The 15457-nt window shown below is 54.1% G+C and overlaps 8 protein-coding genes across 8 annotated transcripts; 7 read left to right on the forward strand and 1 right to left on the reverse strand.

Moving 5' to 3' along the window:
* Positions 1-169: 169 nt before the first annotated feature.
* AB675_5096 (uncharacterized protein) lies at positions 170-1198 on the forward strand (the record flags this gene model as incomplete). The annotated part of the gene is made up of 1 exon (XM_018145280.1): positions 170-1198. The coding sequence occupies one exon, from the start codon at positions 170-172 to the stop codon at positions 1196-1198; it is 1029 nt and encodes a 342-aa protein (XP_017999434.1).
* Positions 1199-1933: 735 nt separating this feature from the next.
* Positions 1934-3550, reverse strand: AB675_5097 (uncharacterized protein; the record flags this gene model as incomplete). The annotated part of the gene is made up of 1 exon (XM_018145281.1): positions 1934-3550. The coding sequence occupies one exon, from the start codon at positions 3548-3550 to the stop codon at positions 1934-1936; it is 1617 nt and encodes a 538-aa protein (XP_017999278.1).
* A 662-nt stretch (positions 3551-4212) lies between these two features.
* AB675_5098 (Acylphosphatase) lies at positions 4213-4730 on the forward strand (the record flags this gene model as incomplete). The annotated part of the gene is made up of 4 exons (XM_018145282.1): positions 4213-4268; positions 4320-4359; positions 4511-4540; positions 4587-4730. 4 exons carry the CDS (start codon positions 4213-4215, stop codon positions 4728-4730), a joined length of 270 nt encoding a protein of 89 aa, XP_017999192.1.
* Positions 4731-5648: 918 nt separating this feature from the next.
* AB675_5099 (Alternative oxidase, mitochondrial) lies at positions 5649-6719 on the forward strand (the record flags this gene model as incomplete). The annotated part of the gene is made up of 3 exons (XM_018145283.1): positions 5649-6143; positions 6193-6435; positions 6483-6719. The coding sequence occupies 3 exons, from the start codon at positions 5649-5651 to the stop codon at positions 6717-6719; spliced, it is 975 nt and encodes a 324-aa protein (XP_017999311.1).
* Positions 6720-7614: 895 nt separating this feature from the next.
* AB675_5100 (uncharacterized protein) lies at positions 7615-10146 on the forward strand (the record flags this gene model as incomplete). Its single annotated transcript, XM_018145286.1, has 1 exon — positions 7615-10146. One exon carries the CDS (start codon positions 7615-7617, stop codon positions 10144-10146), a length of 2532 nt encoding a protein of 843 aa, XP_017999246.1.
* Positions 10147-10503: 357 nt separating this feature from the next.
* On the forward strand, positions 10504-10841 carry AB675_5101 (uncharacterized protein; the record flags this gene model as incomplete). The annotated part of the gene is made up of 2 exons (XM_018145287.1): positions 10504-10673; positions 10778-10841. The coding sequence occupies 2 exons, from the start codon at positions 10504-10506 to the stop codon at positions 10839-10841; spliced, it is 234 nt and encodes a 77-aa protein (XP_017999302.1).
* Positions 10842-11111: 270 nt separating this feature from the next.
* On the forward strand, positions 11112-11600 carry AB675_5102 (uncharacterized protein; the record flags this gene model as incomplete). Its single annotated transcript, XM_018145288.1, has 1 exon — positions 11112-11600. The coding sequence occupies one exon, from the start codon at positions 11112-11114 to the stop codon at positions 11598-11600; it is 489 nt and encodes a 162-aa protein (XP_017999401.1).
* Positions 11601-12923: 1323 nt separating this feature from the next.
* Positions 12924-14895, forward strand: AB675_5103 (uncharacterized protein; the record flags this gene model as incomplete). The annotated part of the gene is made up of 3 exons (XM_018145289.1): positions 12924-13766; positions 13793-14807; positions 14849-14895. The coding sequence occupies 3 exons, from the start codon at positions 12924-12926 to the stop codon at positions 14893-14895; spliced, it is 1905 nt and encodes a 634-aa protein (XP_017999459.1).
* Between the last annotated feature and the right edge of the window lie 562 nt (positions 14896-15457).

A 15457-nucleotide genomic window follows, 5' to 3' on the forward strand; every position in this document is an offset into this window, starting at 1 on the left:
AGAGATCCTGAACAACATCTATCATCAATACTTCGATGAAATCGTCTTGCGGCCGTGGTCCGCGGACAATCCCCACAACGTAGCCGAGCACAAGGTGCAAATTGGCAGCTCACGCCTAGCTCTACTGTTCCTATGCAAGTCTCAGACTCAGGTCATACATCAGGTACTCATGGCTTGCGCGACGATCTTATTTGATTGTGAGTGTGATGTGGCAGCGTTCGCCCTAGGTATTAGTCGCGTGGACGGCATACAATCCCTCCAGATGTGTTATGATGTGCTGGGTGCGCCATTCTTACTCATGAGCAAAGCTCTACGCAAGTTTCCGAACCTCAGATCGATCCACGTCGAGGATGGCGGCAACATGGAGAACTTCTCGGACACAAAATCCGGATTTCTCAGCCAGATACGGGATGCTTCGCCGGATTTGAGCCGTGCAGTAGCTAAGGCAGTGCCTGGGTGGCGACGTTGGCTGCGCGACTTGCTCAACGGACCTGATGGCATCAGGGTTACGGTGGATTTCTGGCTTGTACCACCCATCGATGACGCTCTGGAGACGTCTGCTCGAGCTGTGAGTTTCTCTTCAGGCACGCAGACGCTGACTGGAACATATCACGGAGTCCGGTTCTCCCTGCAACAGCAACTTGTACCTGCGAATGGTCGCCAAGAGGACGTCATGCAGGATCATACTGGGTCTGAAAGTGAGGTGTGGTCGGTTGTTCGCGACTATTTCTCGGACGTCAAAATCAGTCCCGGAGCATATCTTTCCCTCTTCACAATGATGGACCGCACACGCGGGTATAACTGGAACTTGCGAAACGAGTGCGCCAATCTCCTTCCTTGGGCAATCGGTCGAGTACTTTTGTGCGAAGGCGACTGTGCTATCGTTTCCTGCATAAACGCCTACGACGACGACGATGATGAACTCCTAACATGGCTCAGTCGTGCCAAACCGTCCCCGGAAGAGCTCTGGCAACTCTGGCGACGAATACTGCGAGTACAGAACCCTCTGGTTCTCAAACGACCATACAAATCTGCCTATTTGCTGGTCGACAGTATTACGGATCTGGTCCAGTACGATGTTCATCATGAGTACAATTTTCAACGAGAGGACGGCTGCACAGGCGAGGTGGTCTTCGACGTGGAGGAGCACTTTTTCCGGCGCCTCTTCGACCCGACTGTGGATTGGATGACTGAGTAGAGACCAGCGAGCTCAGGCTGCACTGGCTGCGAGTGGAGAGAGGCCAACTGCACCGCTGACTGGCTAGCTGTTGTGCGGTCACCGCCCGAAGCCAATGCGCCACCTACATAACCAGCTGCTGGGCTCAATTGAGGCTGATCCCTGGGCGAGAAGCATCCGAACTCCGAGGGCGAGGGGAAAGGACGAGAGCAGCACGATGAAGCATGCCTTGCTGATCATTCAGCGACGGAGACGCGTCGGCGGGAGGTAGCACAAGGTTCTATCCGATGCGGGAGCATGCTTGTCGGTGCAGACATATCTCGACATAAGGATTGCATGAAGGCCATTCGATAGCTATTCACGTTCGGGCTGTCCTGTATTCGAGGCTCCAAGTGGTCGGACTTACAATGAAAATGCATCATACACTGATAGAGTAATGACATTATACCAAAGGTACGTATGTGCTCTCGACAATATGAGCTCTAACTCCAAAGACTGATGCTTCGCTAAAGTGGTATGACTGCTAAGGTATCAAAAGGCACACGTCCCTCTTGTGCCACGGCTGTAGTAACGAATCAAGATATACTGGGGACTCTGCTGAGGAGGACCAAAGACCCAGACAATGTTGAAGTCGTGCCGGACGCGAGATGATGCTGGTGTTCAATGCCATGAAGATGATGTTCTTCTTGCTCCCAGCGACCGGGCAGTAGGCAATTCAAGACAGCCTTGAGGTTGCTATCCCGCTCGCTCCGATATTCATACCGCAAGGTGCTCTGCAGGAAGCGGAGGCACCTCTGGTATAGCCTCGCCTGGCTCCCCCAGCCCGAGACCAACACTGAGCTCCGCAGAGCTGTTGTTCGGACTCCTGCCCAACGGACTTCCATTGTCGCGGTTGTTGGCGTCGCTCAGCGCCTTCTCGCGACTCATCTTCGCTACGTGCATCTTCGAAGGGCTGCCTATCGGACTCGCCAATGCCAAACTCTTCGCTCGGGCGTGCAACTTCCGCTCCTCCTCACCACTCCAGTCTTTCGAGAGCTCCGCTCGCACGATCTGCGCCCAGGACCGCACTGCGTTCTCGAAGCCGGTCCACACGCTGTCATCGTCTTTCAGGTTGGCGAGGCCCATGATGTCGAACTTGAGTTTCGTTTCCCATCGCAGCTCAGCCGCTTTGACCCAGTACCGGAGATTGTCGGCTCGACGGTATGGTTTCGCGATGTCGTTGTGCCAGTGCTCGATGAGGTGGAATTGCCGTTTCGATTCCTTGACTGCAATGTTGTGCATTGCGGCGAGGTCGCGGCCGTCGGAGAGCTGTCGGAAGAAGTCTGAGCCTGACGCCAGAGACTCGGATCTGGGTAATGACTTGGCTTTCCTGAAGAGGAACTGCAAAAACGCCATATCTCGCACGCCCTCATCGATGCCAAGCCACTTGCGGTCGTCCATCCAATCCCAGTCTTTCCGCTCCTTCTTTTCCTTCTCTTCCAGTTTTGCTTCTTTGTCGATCATGGCGCCGACTTCGCTCACCCACACCAGGACCTGTAACCGCTCGACTTCGGAGAAGCCCCCTTCGAATTTCCGTGATGCGCTTTGTCGCAGGACTTCGAGGACGTTGTATAGCTCTTTCCGAAGTTCTGAGGGTGATCTAATGGCGTTAAGTCGTTGCGGGTTGGGATGTTGGGTATAGTAGTCTCGTGCTGCTTTTATGGCTAGTGTAGTCGTGTCGAGGATGTGCAGGCCTTGAATTTCGTAGAAGCCTTGTGTTGGGGCCTCGTCTGGGTCGTAGGCTGTCTTCTCGCAGGATTCGATTGCTTGTAGGGCGTTTTCCAGCGCTTCGACCAATTCGCGTTTCAGCGACTTCTGGTCGGGTAATGGAGTGAAGTCTTGCGGTCGGTGGCTGTATGTCGAGACAGTGGGCGGGAGCATGATGTCGTCGCCGTCTTCCTGCATTGCCTCCCACATCATCTGGGCCTCCTCGTCGATCGGGGAGTCCGAGAAGTCGTTCTTGGGTATGTCATACTCGCCGTTCTTCTTCTTTTTCGCCAATTGTCCGCCTTTCCCATCGAGCAGACCAGTCCGTGCGAAGTAGTACTGTAGATGCGCTATACTGCCCAAGCTCATCACGCTTTCTCGTTGCTGTGCGGAGGGGGCGAAGTTGACGCCCTGTGGTCGGACATATCCTCGTCTTCTTGCTGTGGACCCTGAACCTGACACGGACCTTCTGGAATTTGACTCATTTGACTGGCTGGATATTGATGATACACCTGATACTGATCTGTTCTCCGAGAAGCATGAGGCGGTCGGTGTGGGTAGGAGGCTGGGTGAAGTCGAGGCAGAGGTCTGTGACACCGTCGTTGCCAGTTCTAGCTCTCCAGGCATCGTGGTGGGACGTTGGTGTATGGCGCTGATCAACAGCGATTATATATTGTGCCCGCACAGTGTTTGTGTACAGTCAAGGGCATGCGGATATATCGACAGAGAATGTACACAGTCCTACGCGGTAGAATGTAGAATTTTGTAGGTGTCGGTGGTTGTTGAGACCGTTGCAGTTTGGTGGGTTGGAAATTGGATCTACTTTTCGGAGAGTGAAAAGGGGCATGTCGCTCGCGAACTCTTTTGCTATCTGACAGCACCTTGTTCTACACATATTGCTACATACTTCTCAATGAGACGACGCCAGCGACTCCTTTTCGTCAACCCCGTGCCCCGATGTTGCAGGCCCGACCCACGACAGTCACGACGTGGTCATGCTGAACACTGATGTGTTGATGTTGATGTCTTGACACGTTCGCCAGATGAAGCCGCGGCCAAAACGCGCCCGCCATCTCCGAAAGCTTATCCATGCGCGTGGGGAAGCGGTGCCCTGCATGTGAGGTCATAGGCTTTTTGACATATCGTTGAATCGTCAAGGCGACGCGCATAGTCTTGCGGACTCAGTGGTACCCATCTGCGACTGGAGTACCACACGCCGATATTACTATTGCTCGATACGCATTGTCTGGCTTGCGGAAGTGCGAGTGCCATCCCTGATCCAGGCGATCATGTCTCAAAGAATATCTTTTCTCGTCCACGGGAAGGTTCAGGGCGTGTTCTTCAGGTTTGGTAACTACTTCACAGTCCAGTGCAACGGCTGACGAAGTCCGATTAGAGACTTTACCCAGACCAAAGCCTCGGACTACGGCCTCACTGTAAGTGACACATGACATGAGTGTCTGACGCCCACAAGCAACACGGCACGCTCACAGCAACATGTACCTTGCTGCACAATCGCTCGGTCCGACCGCATCAACACTGTCTTCGCCCGCTACTCAACACTGAGTAGTACTGACTCCTGACCAGGGCTGGGTGCGCAACACCAACGACGGCAAGGTACGGTCGTCGACCTCCGAATGTTTCGAGTTTCTCACAATGCTAGGTTGAAGGCGAGGCTCAAGGCGACAAGGCAGGTCTCGAGAAATTCAAGAAGGATCTCAACGAGGGGTCCAAGGCTTCTCATGTGGTCAAAGTCGAGACCAAGGATATAGCGACGAAGGACGGCGAATCCGAATTTCGGTCGTAAGGTACACTACTGTCCATGGAGCAGTGATGCAAGTGATGCACACACCGTAACAGGCAGTGGATTCTCTATCTGGCAAGGTCGAATCTGTATAGTCAGCGTGCATGACTTGGCTATGATACTCCAAGGAGCATTCATCAGACCACCTTTTGGGCTCCGCGGATTGCGGTCTCAGTAAGGGAATAATGCCGTTGCCAGAGAAGCGGTCATCGACACGACACAAATGGCAACGACCAGCGAACATGTTTCATGAGCAACTCACATGAGCAGGAAAAACTTGCTCAGCCTCGTACTGAAAGCGATTATTCCCGAAATTTGTATGTGCAAGGCTACCCAGCGAAGCCGATATTTTCCGCTTACCAAATTGCAAGCCTCAGGCGCCTAGCGACAATGAGGTATTTCCTCCCACGACGGCGACTGGAGCCCTTTCCTTCGGGCAAGCACGCGTAGACATAGATTGAGTAGCCGCGACAGTCAGTGATGGTCAGCGAAAGCCGTGGAGAAGCGAATGCTCGCAGCGGCATGATGTCGTATTCTAGAGCGGAACGGAGCATTGGGAATGCTTCCAGGTCTCCGCTGACAAAGTCACAGGTGTAACCCCCGAGGTGTGATTGGATGCGGCCCAGGTGTAGCGAAGCGGCCGTTAAGATGGACCTTAATCCCTGCTCTTCCCGATTGTATACTCCCAAAATAATCTCAGCCACGCGCATGACACACGGTGAGTCGAGTGAAACCGTGACTGCACTGGCCTTACGAGTAAATCTTGACGCTTGGACTCCGCGGCGTGCTTGCTTTGTATAAAATGCCTTGCTACATGCTTCGCTCGTGATTGACTGCCGCACCCAAATCACAAACAACCATAACATCGATACCTTACTGGCTGAAGACAACATATCCTTACCTCGTACTAACTGTACTGCTATGAATCCATCACGAGCAGTATTCTCATCCACCATCACAACCAACATCTCGAGGGCCGCATGCAGACCAGGCGCAACAAGCTTGGGACTCCGTACTAGCCATGCCCTACTCAAACCCATAGCCGCAAACACTTCTCGACAGTTCTCAACCTCCCGCAAGAGCCAGCTCGAGTACTTTCCACCACCAAAGAATGCACCACACATCAAGCTCACGCCACCGGCATGGCCTCACGAAGGGGTCACCGAAGAACAGCTCAAGGGCATTGTAGTTGCTCATCGAGAGCCGAGGACGTGGTCAGACTGGACGGCATACAACATGGTCCGAATCCTGAGATGGGGCACAGATCTCGCTACAGGCTACCGACATGACCCAAACAAGCCATATGTCATGAACGAGCGCAAGTGGCTGACCCGGTTCATATTTCTGGAGACCGTTGCTGGCGTGCCTGGCATGGCTGGAGCGATGATCCGTCACTTCCACTCCCTACGGCGACTGGTAAGCAAACTCTTCCGAAGCGAGTACTCCACACTGACAGCGATGACAGAAGCGAGACAATGGATGGATTGAGACGCTACTGGAGGACGCCTATAACGAGCGGATGCATCTCTTGACATTCCTCAAAATGGCAGAGCCCGGCCGCTTCATGAAGCTGATGATCCTCGGAGCCCAAGGCGTCTTCTCGAATGGCTTCTTTCTGGCCTACCTGATCGCGCCAAGGATCTGCCACCGCTTCGTCGGATATCTCGAAGAGGAGGCTACTCACACATACACTCTTGCGATCGAAGACGTGGAGAAGGGGCTGCTGCCGGAGTGGGACAATCTCGAGCTCCCGAGATCGCCGTCAAGTACTGGAACATGCCTGAGGGCCACCGCACGATGAAGGACCTCTTGTACTATGTTCGCGCTGATGAGGCGAAGCATCGGGAGATCCATCATACCTTGGGCAATCTTGAGCAGAAGACAGATCCGAATCCATTCGTCAGCGAGTATAAGGACCCAACAAAGCCTCATCCCGGCAAAGGTATCGAGCATATTCGAAGTACTGGCTGGGAGCGGGAGGAGGTCATTTGAGAGGCAAAAGGCCGGATTCGCAATTCCACCAAGAAAGTTTTGCAAGCAAACATTATTGCACTTCCACGAGGTGCCTTCCCGAGTGCTGGAGTTGCACCATCATGGCCCAGGACCACGAGGGCCTCCACGGATGCAGGAACGTGGACTCGGCTGGATGACAGGTTGCACCATGTGTACACATGCACTTCATGCATCAGCCAGAAAGTATGCTCAGTCCAGGGGCACAAATACATTATTGCGTCCGAGGCCGACTTGCAGATATTGTATTTGTATAATTACCAGCAGGCGTCTTGGACCGCCCTTTGATACCCTAGATACGATGATATCCCACGCGGAACGTGCACCACGTTGGGAAACAGTGGTGCTCAGAGAAGAAGTGAGATCCTTGTAGATGTTCAAGTTCTTGTTTTTGGGCGGGCCCATCTGTGCTGCACGATGATGGAGGAATCCTCTTCGGGCGACCAATGTCAACAGCCACCTCCGCCAGCCCGCAACAACTCAAAACGCGTTCAATTTCGAGGCTCCGTCGAACAGACGTGAACTCATTCGATGAGAGAGACTTCAGTCCTCGACGCTCTAAAGTACATCCAATCTCCTTTCGCTGACTTGCGGTATTCATTTCCGATGGCCTAAGCCTGAAGTCACGGGGCCATCTTATTATCCTTAGACGAACATCCTCCGCACTGCCAACAGCTCGCGTTGCATTGAACAACGACACAACACTACTATCTGACGACCCGTCTACGCATTCTCTCAAATCCCGACGCGAATCAACTACACCAAAAGAAGGCGTGTCGCATCATTCCGTATGACTTCAACGCTGGCGCAAAGTACCAAACATTCCGAACCCGCCGCGACGGGCACGTTTGGCTGCGCCTAGTTACAGCCAACCGCCATGGCGGAGATGCAGAGCGAGTTCGACCTGCATCAACTTCTGGTTCCAACGCCTACACGCGAGTTCCATGTTAGTCGCGACTCCGGCTCTGCCTCCTCGGGACCAAACAGCGATGCGGGCTCCTTCGTCATCCCCGAGGCCCTGTCGAGGAGCAACTCGATCTACTCCTTCTCTCGAGCGCCATTCAGTACACAAATCGCAAACCTCTCGTCTATGAACTTGCCCTCTGCCGAAACCCTCGCAGCAAGCATCAAGTCGCTGTCGTCTGCTAGGAAGGCCGTCAAGACACTCAATGCTGCTGCTGAGCAAATACAAGTGTGGACGAAGAAGGCGCTCAAGGTTCTTGAGAACCTCGATGCCGACGAAGATGTGGAATGGGCTGCGGCGGCCGGACGCGATGGTCTGACCGAGACAGAGAAGACCATCACCAAGTTCTCCGACCTGGTCAACGTCTACATACTCTCTATCGAAGAGCTGCAGACGCGGAAAGACATCGCCGACATAAAGGCCGATGAACTACAGTCTGTGGTGGAAACAATGGAACACGTTCTGGACGGCTGGGAGCGCGTGCGCAAGACAGTCAAGAAGGTCAAGAAGCAGGTCGAGCTCGCTATGGAGTGGGAAGAATTGTGGTCGACAGTACTGGCAGAAGTTGGTGCTGAGCTCGATGCGTTGAGTCAACTGGTGTTTTTGATGGAAGAAAAGCGACACACAGCACACAAGACCGACCCTCAGACAGACCACCAGCAGAACGTCGACATCAACGAGCTTGAGAACTTGGTCGATGAGCCCAAGGGTAAACAGTCCTCGAACGGCGCTTTCAACTTGGGACATACCCTCGAAGGCTCACCGCTAGCATCCCCGATCATCGAGCAGGGCCAGGACGACTCGATGCTGTTGTCACTGTTTGCGAGAATGCAGCCGCTCAGAGCCTCCTTGGATTTCTTGCCTATGCGGACTGCGCAGTTCCAGACCAGAGCAGAGAAAATCTTCCCCAATGCTTGCAAAGAGCTAGATGAAAAGAAGGAGCGGTTGGAGAAGAACTGGGTAGATTTGCAGAAAGAGGCAGACAATCTTCGCAAGGAGCTCAGCGAAGATCGCTGGGTCATCGTCTTTCGCAATGCCGCTCGACAAGCACAGAAGATGTGCGAGTCTGTTGAACGAAGTGTTGTCAAAGTTCAGGAAGCTGTAGGAGAAGGCTTCCAGCGGACCAACCCAGCAGCACTCGCGAAACGCGTTGAAAGCTTTGAGGCGAAGAAGATGCACTACATCCCAGCCATCGAGAGAGTTCTGGGTATCATTCAGAAGGGCCTCAAGGACCGCTTGACAGTGAATGGCGAAATCCTTCGTCTGCACAAAGATCTGTCCTCGAGGATGAGGGAGCTCACCGATGCGATGGAAGACCTCGGTCAACTCCTTGAACCAGTCACCTCGAAGCATAATTCTCACCTCAGAGAAAGCATCTCCAGCATAGTATCTGCAGATCGGTCATTCTCGAGTGTCACCATGGCAGGCACGCCAGGCACATCTCCCGCATCATCAATAGACTTCGCCAGCCATACTTCCGGCAAGCAGACTCCTCGATACGGACTCAACGGGTACAGCAAGCCTAGAGCAGTCTCCTCAACGAGACCGCCGCCATTAAGCAATCGAAGATCATCACTACTTCCACAGGGCAGAAGACCAACGACCCCATCATCCGCACACTCATCAGTCGCCCAATACCAACGGCGAGGCGTTTCCCCGGCGCCTGGACCGCCATCGATCTACAAACAAGGTCTGTACATACCCCCCAAGAATGCGCCCCAACGACCGGATCCGACACCTCTTGTGGGTAAGCCTCGATGGAGCTCAACCGTGAAGATGAATGAGACGACGGGAACTACGATTGCACCAACATACCGATCGGTCACCAGCCCGAGTCCATATCGAAAAGCGTACACACCACGGTCAATATCGTCAGCCACAGCTCTCCCACTGCGGAGTCCACTTGGGCGAGAGTCTTCGTCGTCACCAGTACCGATCACAGCACGAAGAGACCCGCAGTATATGTCATTCGCAGAGCGTGTAGGCTCTCCTACCAACGGATTACCTGGCGGCTTGCTCGATCCACCACCATATGCGCGCAGCAGAAGTGTATCTACCCATAACCCAGGCACGATCCGCTCTCCATCGGCTATGGCGATGACAGGCGGACGTAAACTATCGGCGAGCCATATCCCAACACCACGATCACCCTCTGCACTCAGTCGAAGTCCGCGACAGTCGCTAGTACCGCGAATGAGTTCTATTAATGCTCGCCTGGAGCTGGATGAGCCGTCACTTCCGGAGCTCGAAGTTGAGCAAGAAAACAGAAGCGACATACTCGACGAGGAACAGGATCAGCTTATTTCGGAGCCGGGAAGCAGTCCGCTGTCGCGGAGGACTATCACGAGACCGGGAAGTGTGCTGTCTAGTGGACGTGGAAAGCGCATGAGTATGCTTCCTTTGCCTGTTGGTGGTCGGACTAGCAGTCTTGGAAACCGACCGTAAGGAGAAGGCCGCTGTTTTTGGAGGCTGGACACTGTCAACGATGAGGTTCTGTGCGTCAGGACTGTATCTTTTATGTCAGCATTTTCTTGATGAGCGTTGTAGCGAGTCCCTGTTTTCATAGCATTGTATTGAGTCAAGTCCAGGGATGGCTTTAGGGGCTCTGTGCCTAGTTTCTAACCATGGCATGCCTATCGTGGCCCTGGCAAGTCCGCCAATCAACAAGAGGCCTCAGTCTCCACTGATGAAAATTGACCCGGCGACCTTCGTAGATCTAAAGACCATCTTCTCTCGTGACACCAACCTCAACATCCAGCAACCATCCCAGAACTAAAGGATCCGTGATCAACAGCGCCCACGATGCCCATCAGCAAGAAAGACCGCGTCCACAGGGAGCACAAGAAGGCGGAGGCTGCTGGAACGCGTGTGCCAGTCAACCCCAACGGCACGCCAGTCAAGGCGAAGAAGGAAATGTCGATATGTGCTTTCTGCCGTAAAGAGCTCGCCCGTGACAACAAGAAGATTCTCGAGTAGGTCGAAGCAATAGCTCTCCCTGTATTCCAGGCCATTCTATTCCTCCATAACTTGAAGTTCATCACTTTCCTTTTGCCGCAATCGCTGACCCTCACGCCAGGCAGCATGCCAGCACCCACAACGACCAGTGGCCGAAGGAGAAGTGCTGGCCAAATGACTTCTGAGTTAATCAGTCAATAACCGAGAGGTCAAGATCGCCTGTCATATGGGCAGTCTAACTCAAGCGAAACGACGTCCTGGAACTCGTACTCTACTTCTGCTCTTCCAGTGCGCCGGATACGGCTGGTCGACGGCCCTTGATCTTCGTGGCCCAGGTCAGTAATGCAGTGGCTATCAGGTCACAACGTGCGCATGGACCTTCTACGAAGAGTGACGAGGAGCGGCTGACTATGATGCGTCACGCTTGAGACGCTTTGCCGCGTCGAAATGGCGACATGGACACAGTCCTAAATCTGCTAGACTATGGATTCGACTTTCAGGTCCCCAACACGCGAATATGGTGCGTCCCAGCAGTCACAAATGACAGCAGTGTCGATCTTCGAGGATTGCTCCTCATTCTAGGGCAATGTATGTCAAGTATGCGTAGGACCGATACGGCAGACGAGATGAGGTCATGGGAAACGCGATTCCCCAAGTCACGGCAGGTTTGGGTGGGAAACGAGCTCTACGCATTCGCTGTACTCAAAAACCGAACTAGTTGGGTCGAAAGTCTCCTCGAACAAGGCGCCGATGTTGCGGGACTTGATCATTGTGGCGATATTCGCCTATGGGTTGCTTGCCACTCGTGTCAAGATCCGCAGATTTTCAACATCCTCCGCGCTAAGGGCCTCAAGCTCAATGACTTTGGACCACAGCGAGAGAACAAGTCAGCTACACTGAAAGAGATGCACCCTCCGCGGCAAGATGACGCAGACAACCCTTGACTGGCTGATGGCACTTCTCTCAGAGGAGGAAGCAGAGCTTCGAGAGAAAGACCCCAGCTTCTGCAGGATCCTGAGGCGCTTCGTGGAGTTCCTGAGCCGCGGAAGTTTGCTACGAAGCGGGCTGTCACTGATATGGTTTGAGAGCGGTCTCTACGCCCCATGCGATTGCAAAGCCGCAGGCGCTTATTGACTTGACGAGGGGGAAAGGCTGTAAGCACACAGGAATAACCTGGCCTCAAGGTTCCTGGATATACATTGCTCGCAGCTCAGAATTACTTCGAGGGCCTATAGGCACTCAACACCCAGTAGCACCTCGAAAAGCACCTAAAGAAGGCCGGTTCAGGCGTTATCGTGCTATATCAAGGGATCAAGCTCAGTGTTGCTTTCCACGTGATCGCAGAAGGTACAGTATCCGAGTCGTGTTTCGCCGGAATGCTTCTTGTGCAATTCGGCTTGGCACAAGCTACCCCAAAATTCCCTCCGGGCACCGATTTCTAGGTTGATTTCAGCTTCTCCTGCTTTGCTGCCCTTTCCGTTCCATCAATCTCGGGTACATCACATGCACTACAGTACTTGAGTAGAGCATGGCCTTAAATTGTGCCTTGCAGCTCAGCAGCGCAATGCTTCAGCTTCAGACTTGACCGTCTCGGTGGAGACGCAGGCATTCAGATGAGGTCGCGAGCCGGATGATTTTGGTCCAATTCCCCCCCGTGACAGCCAGAAGGCCAACATCAGAACGCCACAGGGTTACTCACAGACGCTATCTCCGACATATAACGACCCGCATTCATCGCTGACAAGCCACATATGATTTCTAGAAGCTCTGAACAAGTCAATTGTTCGCTCTGCCCGTCCCGGGATCCCCCAGTGTTTCCGCCGCGTTGGCATGCCGGAACCAGGTAAGCGAAATCTTGGCAGGGCATGCATGAATACGAGGCGCCAGACCCTATTCTTGGATGGCCGTCTCAGAAGTCCATCAAGACAAGACTTGTGGCTGCAAGGCAACATTTCGACTTGACAAGATCTCATGCAGGCTGCGATTGGTGCAAGGTGACAATGCCATACATTCTGCCATGGAGCTCTTCGTGTTATCACAACCCCGATATGGTATGGTTCGATATGAAAATGTGCCGTTTGCTACTATACTGCTACACTGGCGTTGTATGGTAAGGCTTTGCTGGAGTCTGGATGCTGGTCAAATTTCAAAGCATTGACAGTGATGGCAGATGGTAGACGCTGCTATATGAAGGAGACGACGTCGACACTTCACATCGCTTTGGCCACTCCAATTGACAGCATCACAGTTCATTCATTTCTTTCATCATGTCTACCTTGGCCAAAGTCGATATCTACACCGGTCCGTGGGTGGACTGGTCGAGGGGACCAATTCTCGGCAGCACCCTCACCCTCTCCTCGAAGACTGCGCCGATCTTCACGGCATTCCTTGCTTTCTTCATCACAGTCGTCGGCGCCTGTCTATGGAGGATACTATGCTTTGTCATTCACCAGAGCTCTGCCTCCGAACGACCTCGAGATGGACAGCATCACCAGCACCAACTCATCTTCAGGAACACTGCTTCCCCAACAGAAGCCATGCGAGCGTTCTTCGAGTCCGCCTTCTTCTGGCGCAAATCAACTGGTCACTCCTTCGTCAGAGCACTGCCGCTCGCCCTCTTCGCGATCGTCTTCAGCTGCGCGCTGACAGCAGGCTCCATCCTCTCCTCGCTCGTCGCGAAGTCCTCCGGGTCAGAAAGACTGATCACCTCCGACAATTGCGGCTTCTTCGCCTACGACAATAGCTCCTCCTTACCCATCCGCACAAAAGCCATGGTCTCAAAAGACCTCAACGACACACTCATCGCCTCCGCCTACTCCCGACAATGCTATCAAGGCAACGACAAGCTCAACGTCATGCAATGCTCCACGTATGAAAAACCCGCGCTGACCTACAAAGCCGTCACCAACGCCTCCTGCCCCTTCGACAAGTCCATGTGCCTGAACAATCTCGTCTACCAACTCGACACTGGCCTACTCGACACACACAAAGACCTCGGCATCAACATGCCCACCTCCGGCCGCGTCGGCTTCCGCAAAGTATCCACCTGCGCACCCATCTCCCAGACAGGCTTCATGACCAACCGCACCTCCGACGGCACTGACGGCTGGGTCTCGACGGCGACCGCATCATCGAGTACCACTACGGCGGCATCGGTGCACTCGGCCTCAACACGACCTACTTCTACAACGCCCACGCCCTCCTCGACGGCTGGGGCTACGAGTTGGAATCCATCACCGCCTCCCCCGGGTCCAGCGCAGGCTGGAACCCGATCGACGAACTCGCCCGCACAGACGCAGACATCTCCCTTATCTTCCTCGCGCCCAACAGCATCCAGTTCTACAAACCCAACACCGACCCTATGTTCGCCGCCACAACCAAATTCGACGCTGGCAGCACCGCCTCCATCGACGGCACCTACTACACCTCAGACAACTGGGTCAACATCATGGCCTGCACAGACCAATACCAATACTGCCACCCCAACTCCAACCCCGCCGACAACAAAGATCAATGCACACCCCTAACAGACTACGCCACAGCCTGGACCTCAATCTACGACCCGAAGCTCAACCTCAACGACGTCCAGCAACTCGTCGCGTCCCGCATCGCACTCAATTCGAGGGCGTTGAGCATCCACCACGGCATCTCCGGCCGCGGCGCCTCGGCACTCCGCGCGACGGAGTATGTGAGTGAGCGCGCGCAGCTGGAGATCAAGCCGAACCAGTGGCAGGTGGAGGTCAATAGTTGGTTCGATGTTGGGTTGGCGAGGTTGCAGCGGAGTATTGTTGAGTATGCTACTGGACCAGACTTCCTGCCCGAGGGTACCTACCTCCAGCGTCCCGGCTCTACGGATGTGATCAGCAAAGCAATGTGTGGCAGCCAGATGGTCAGGTCGGCGGACGGGACCGTCTCGTTCTCCGTCCTCGGCATATCGATCATTTTCGCCGTGGGCGCGCTGATCATCTTCATCTACCTGATCCTCGAAACCTGCATTGGGTTCCTGCAGAGGAAGATGCGCTGGGGCGACTATAGACGGGTGAGGTGGGTCATGGACGATAAACTGCAGGTGCAAAGGATGGCGTTTGAGGGGGCCGGGATGGGTGGGGAGTGGCGGAATCTGAGTGGGAATGTGCCTGTTACTGCGCATGGTGAGGAGTTTGCTGGCCTCAAGGAAGTTGATCCTGAAAAGCCGCGATGGAGACCCGTTCATGCGACGAGGGCCAGCTGGCAGGGTAAGGGGAGCAGTGAGGCTGCTAGCGTGGCGAGTCTGCAGCAGCAAGCGGAGGTGATGAAGTTCGACCAGCAGCAGCCGCAAACATATTATCAGCAACAGCAGCAGGGACAGTATCACCAAGTCCCACAAGCGAGTCCGCAAATGCATCAGGCACAGATGATGCCGCAGCCGCAGCCACAGCAGCAGTGGCCTCTTGAGCCTCAGCATCAACAGCAGCAGCCGGCGGCATACGAGAGGCAGAGCTACCAGCCCGTGCCATCACAGAGCTTGTGAGATCCGATGGGCGAGGATCAAGACAGGCCAACGGCGCAAAGAGTGAGAGCGATACACGTTTGGGATTTGTGTTGTTAGAAAGCATTAGGTTACCTGCGACGGTGGCAAGCGTCGGCGTTCGGTGGGCATCATTGAAGCACTTGTCACACAGAAGAGAATGCAATCAAATTTTCCACAAAAGAGCTGGAATTTGTTCTGCGTGCTAGCAGTATCTGAAGGAATGAGTCTTGATCTCGAATACTAGCCATACAATGCGGACTGGTAACGCCTCGAGATACACCTTTTCACGCC

Source organism: Cyphellophora attinorum (genome assembly GCF_001299255.1).
Source record: "Cyphellophora attinorum strain CBS 131958 chromosome Unknown Contig15, whole genome shotgun sequence".
Classification (NCBI taxonomy): domain Eukaryota; kingdom Fungi; phylum Ascomycota; class Eurotiomycetes; order Chaetothyriales; family Cyphellophoraceae; genus Cyphellophora; species Cyphellophora attinorum.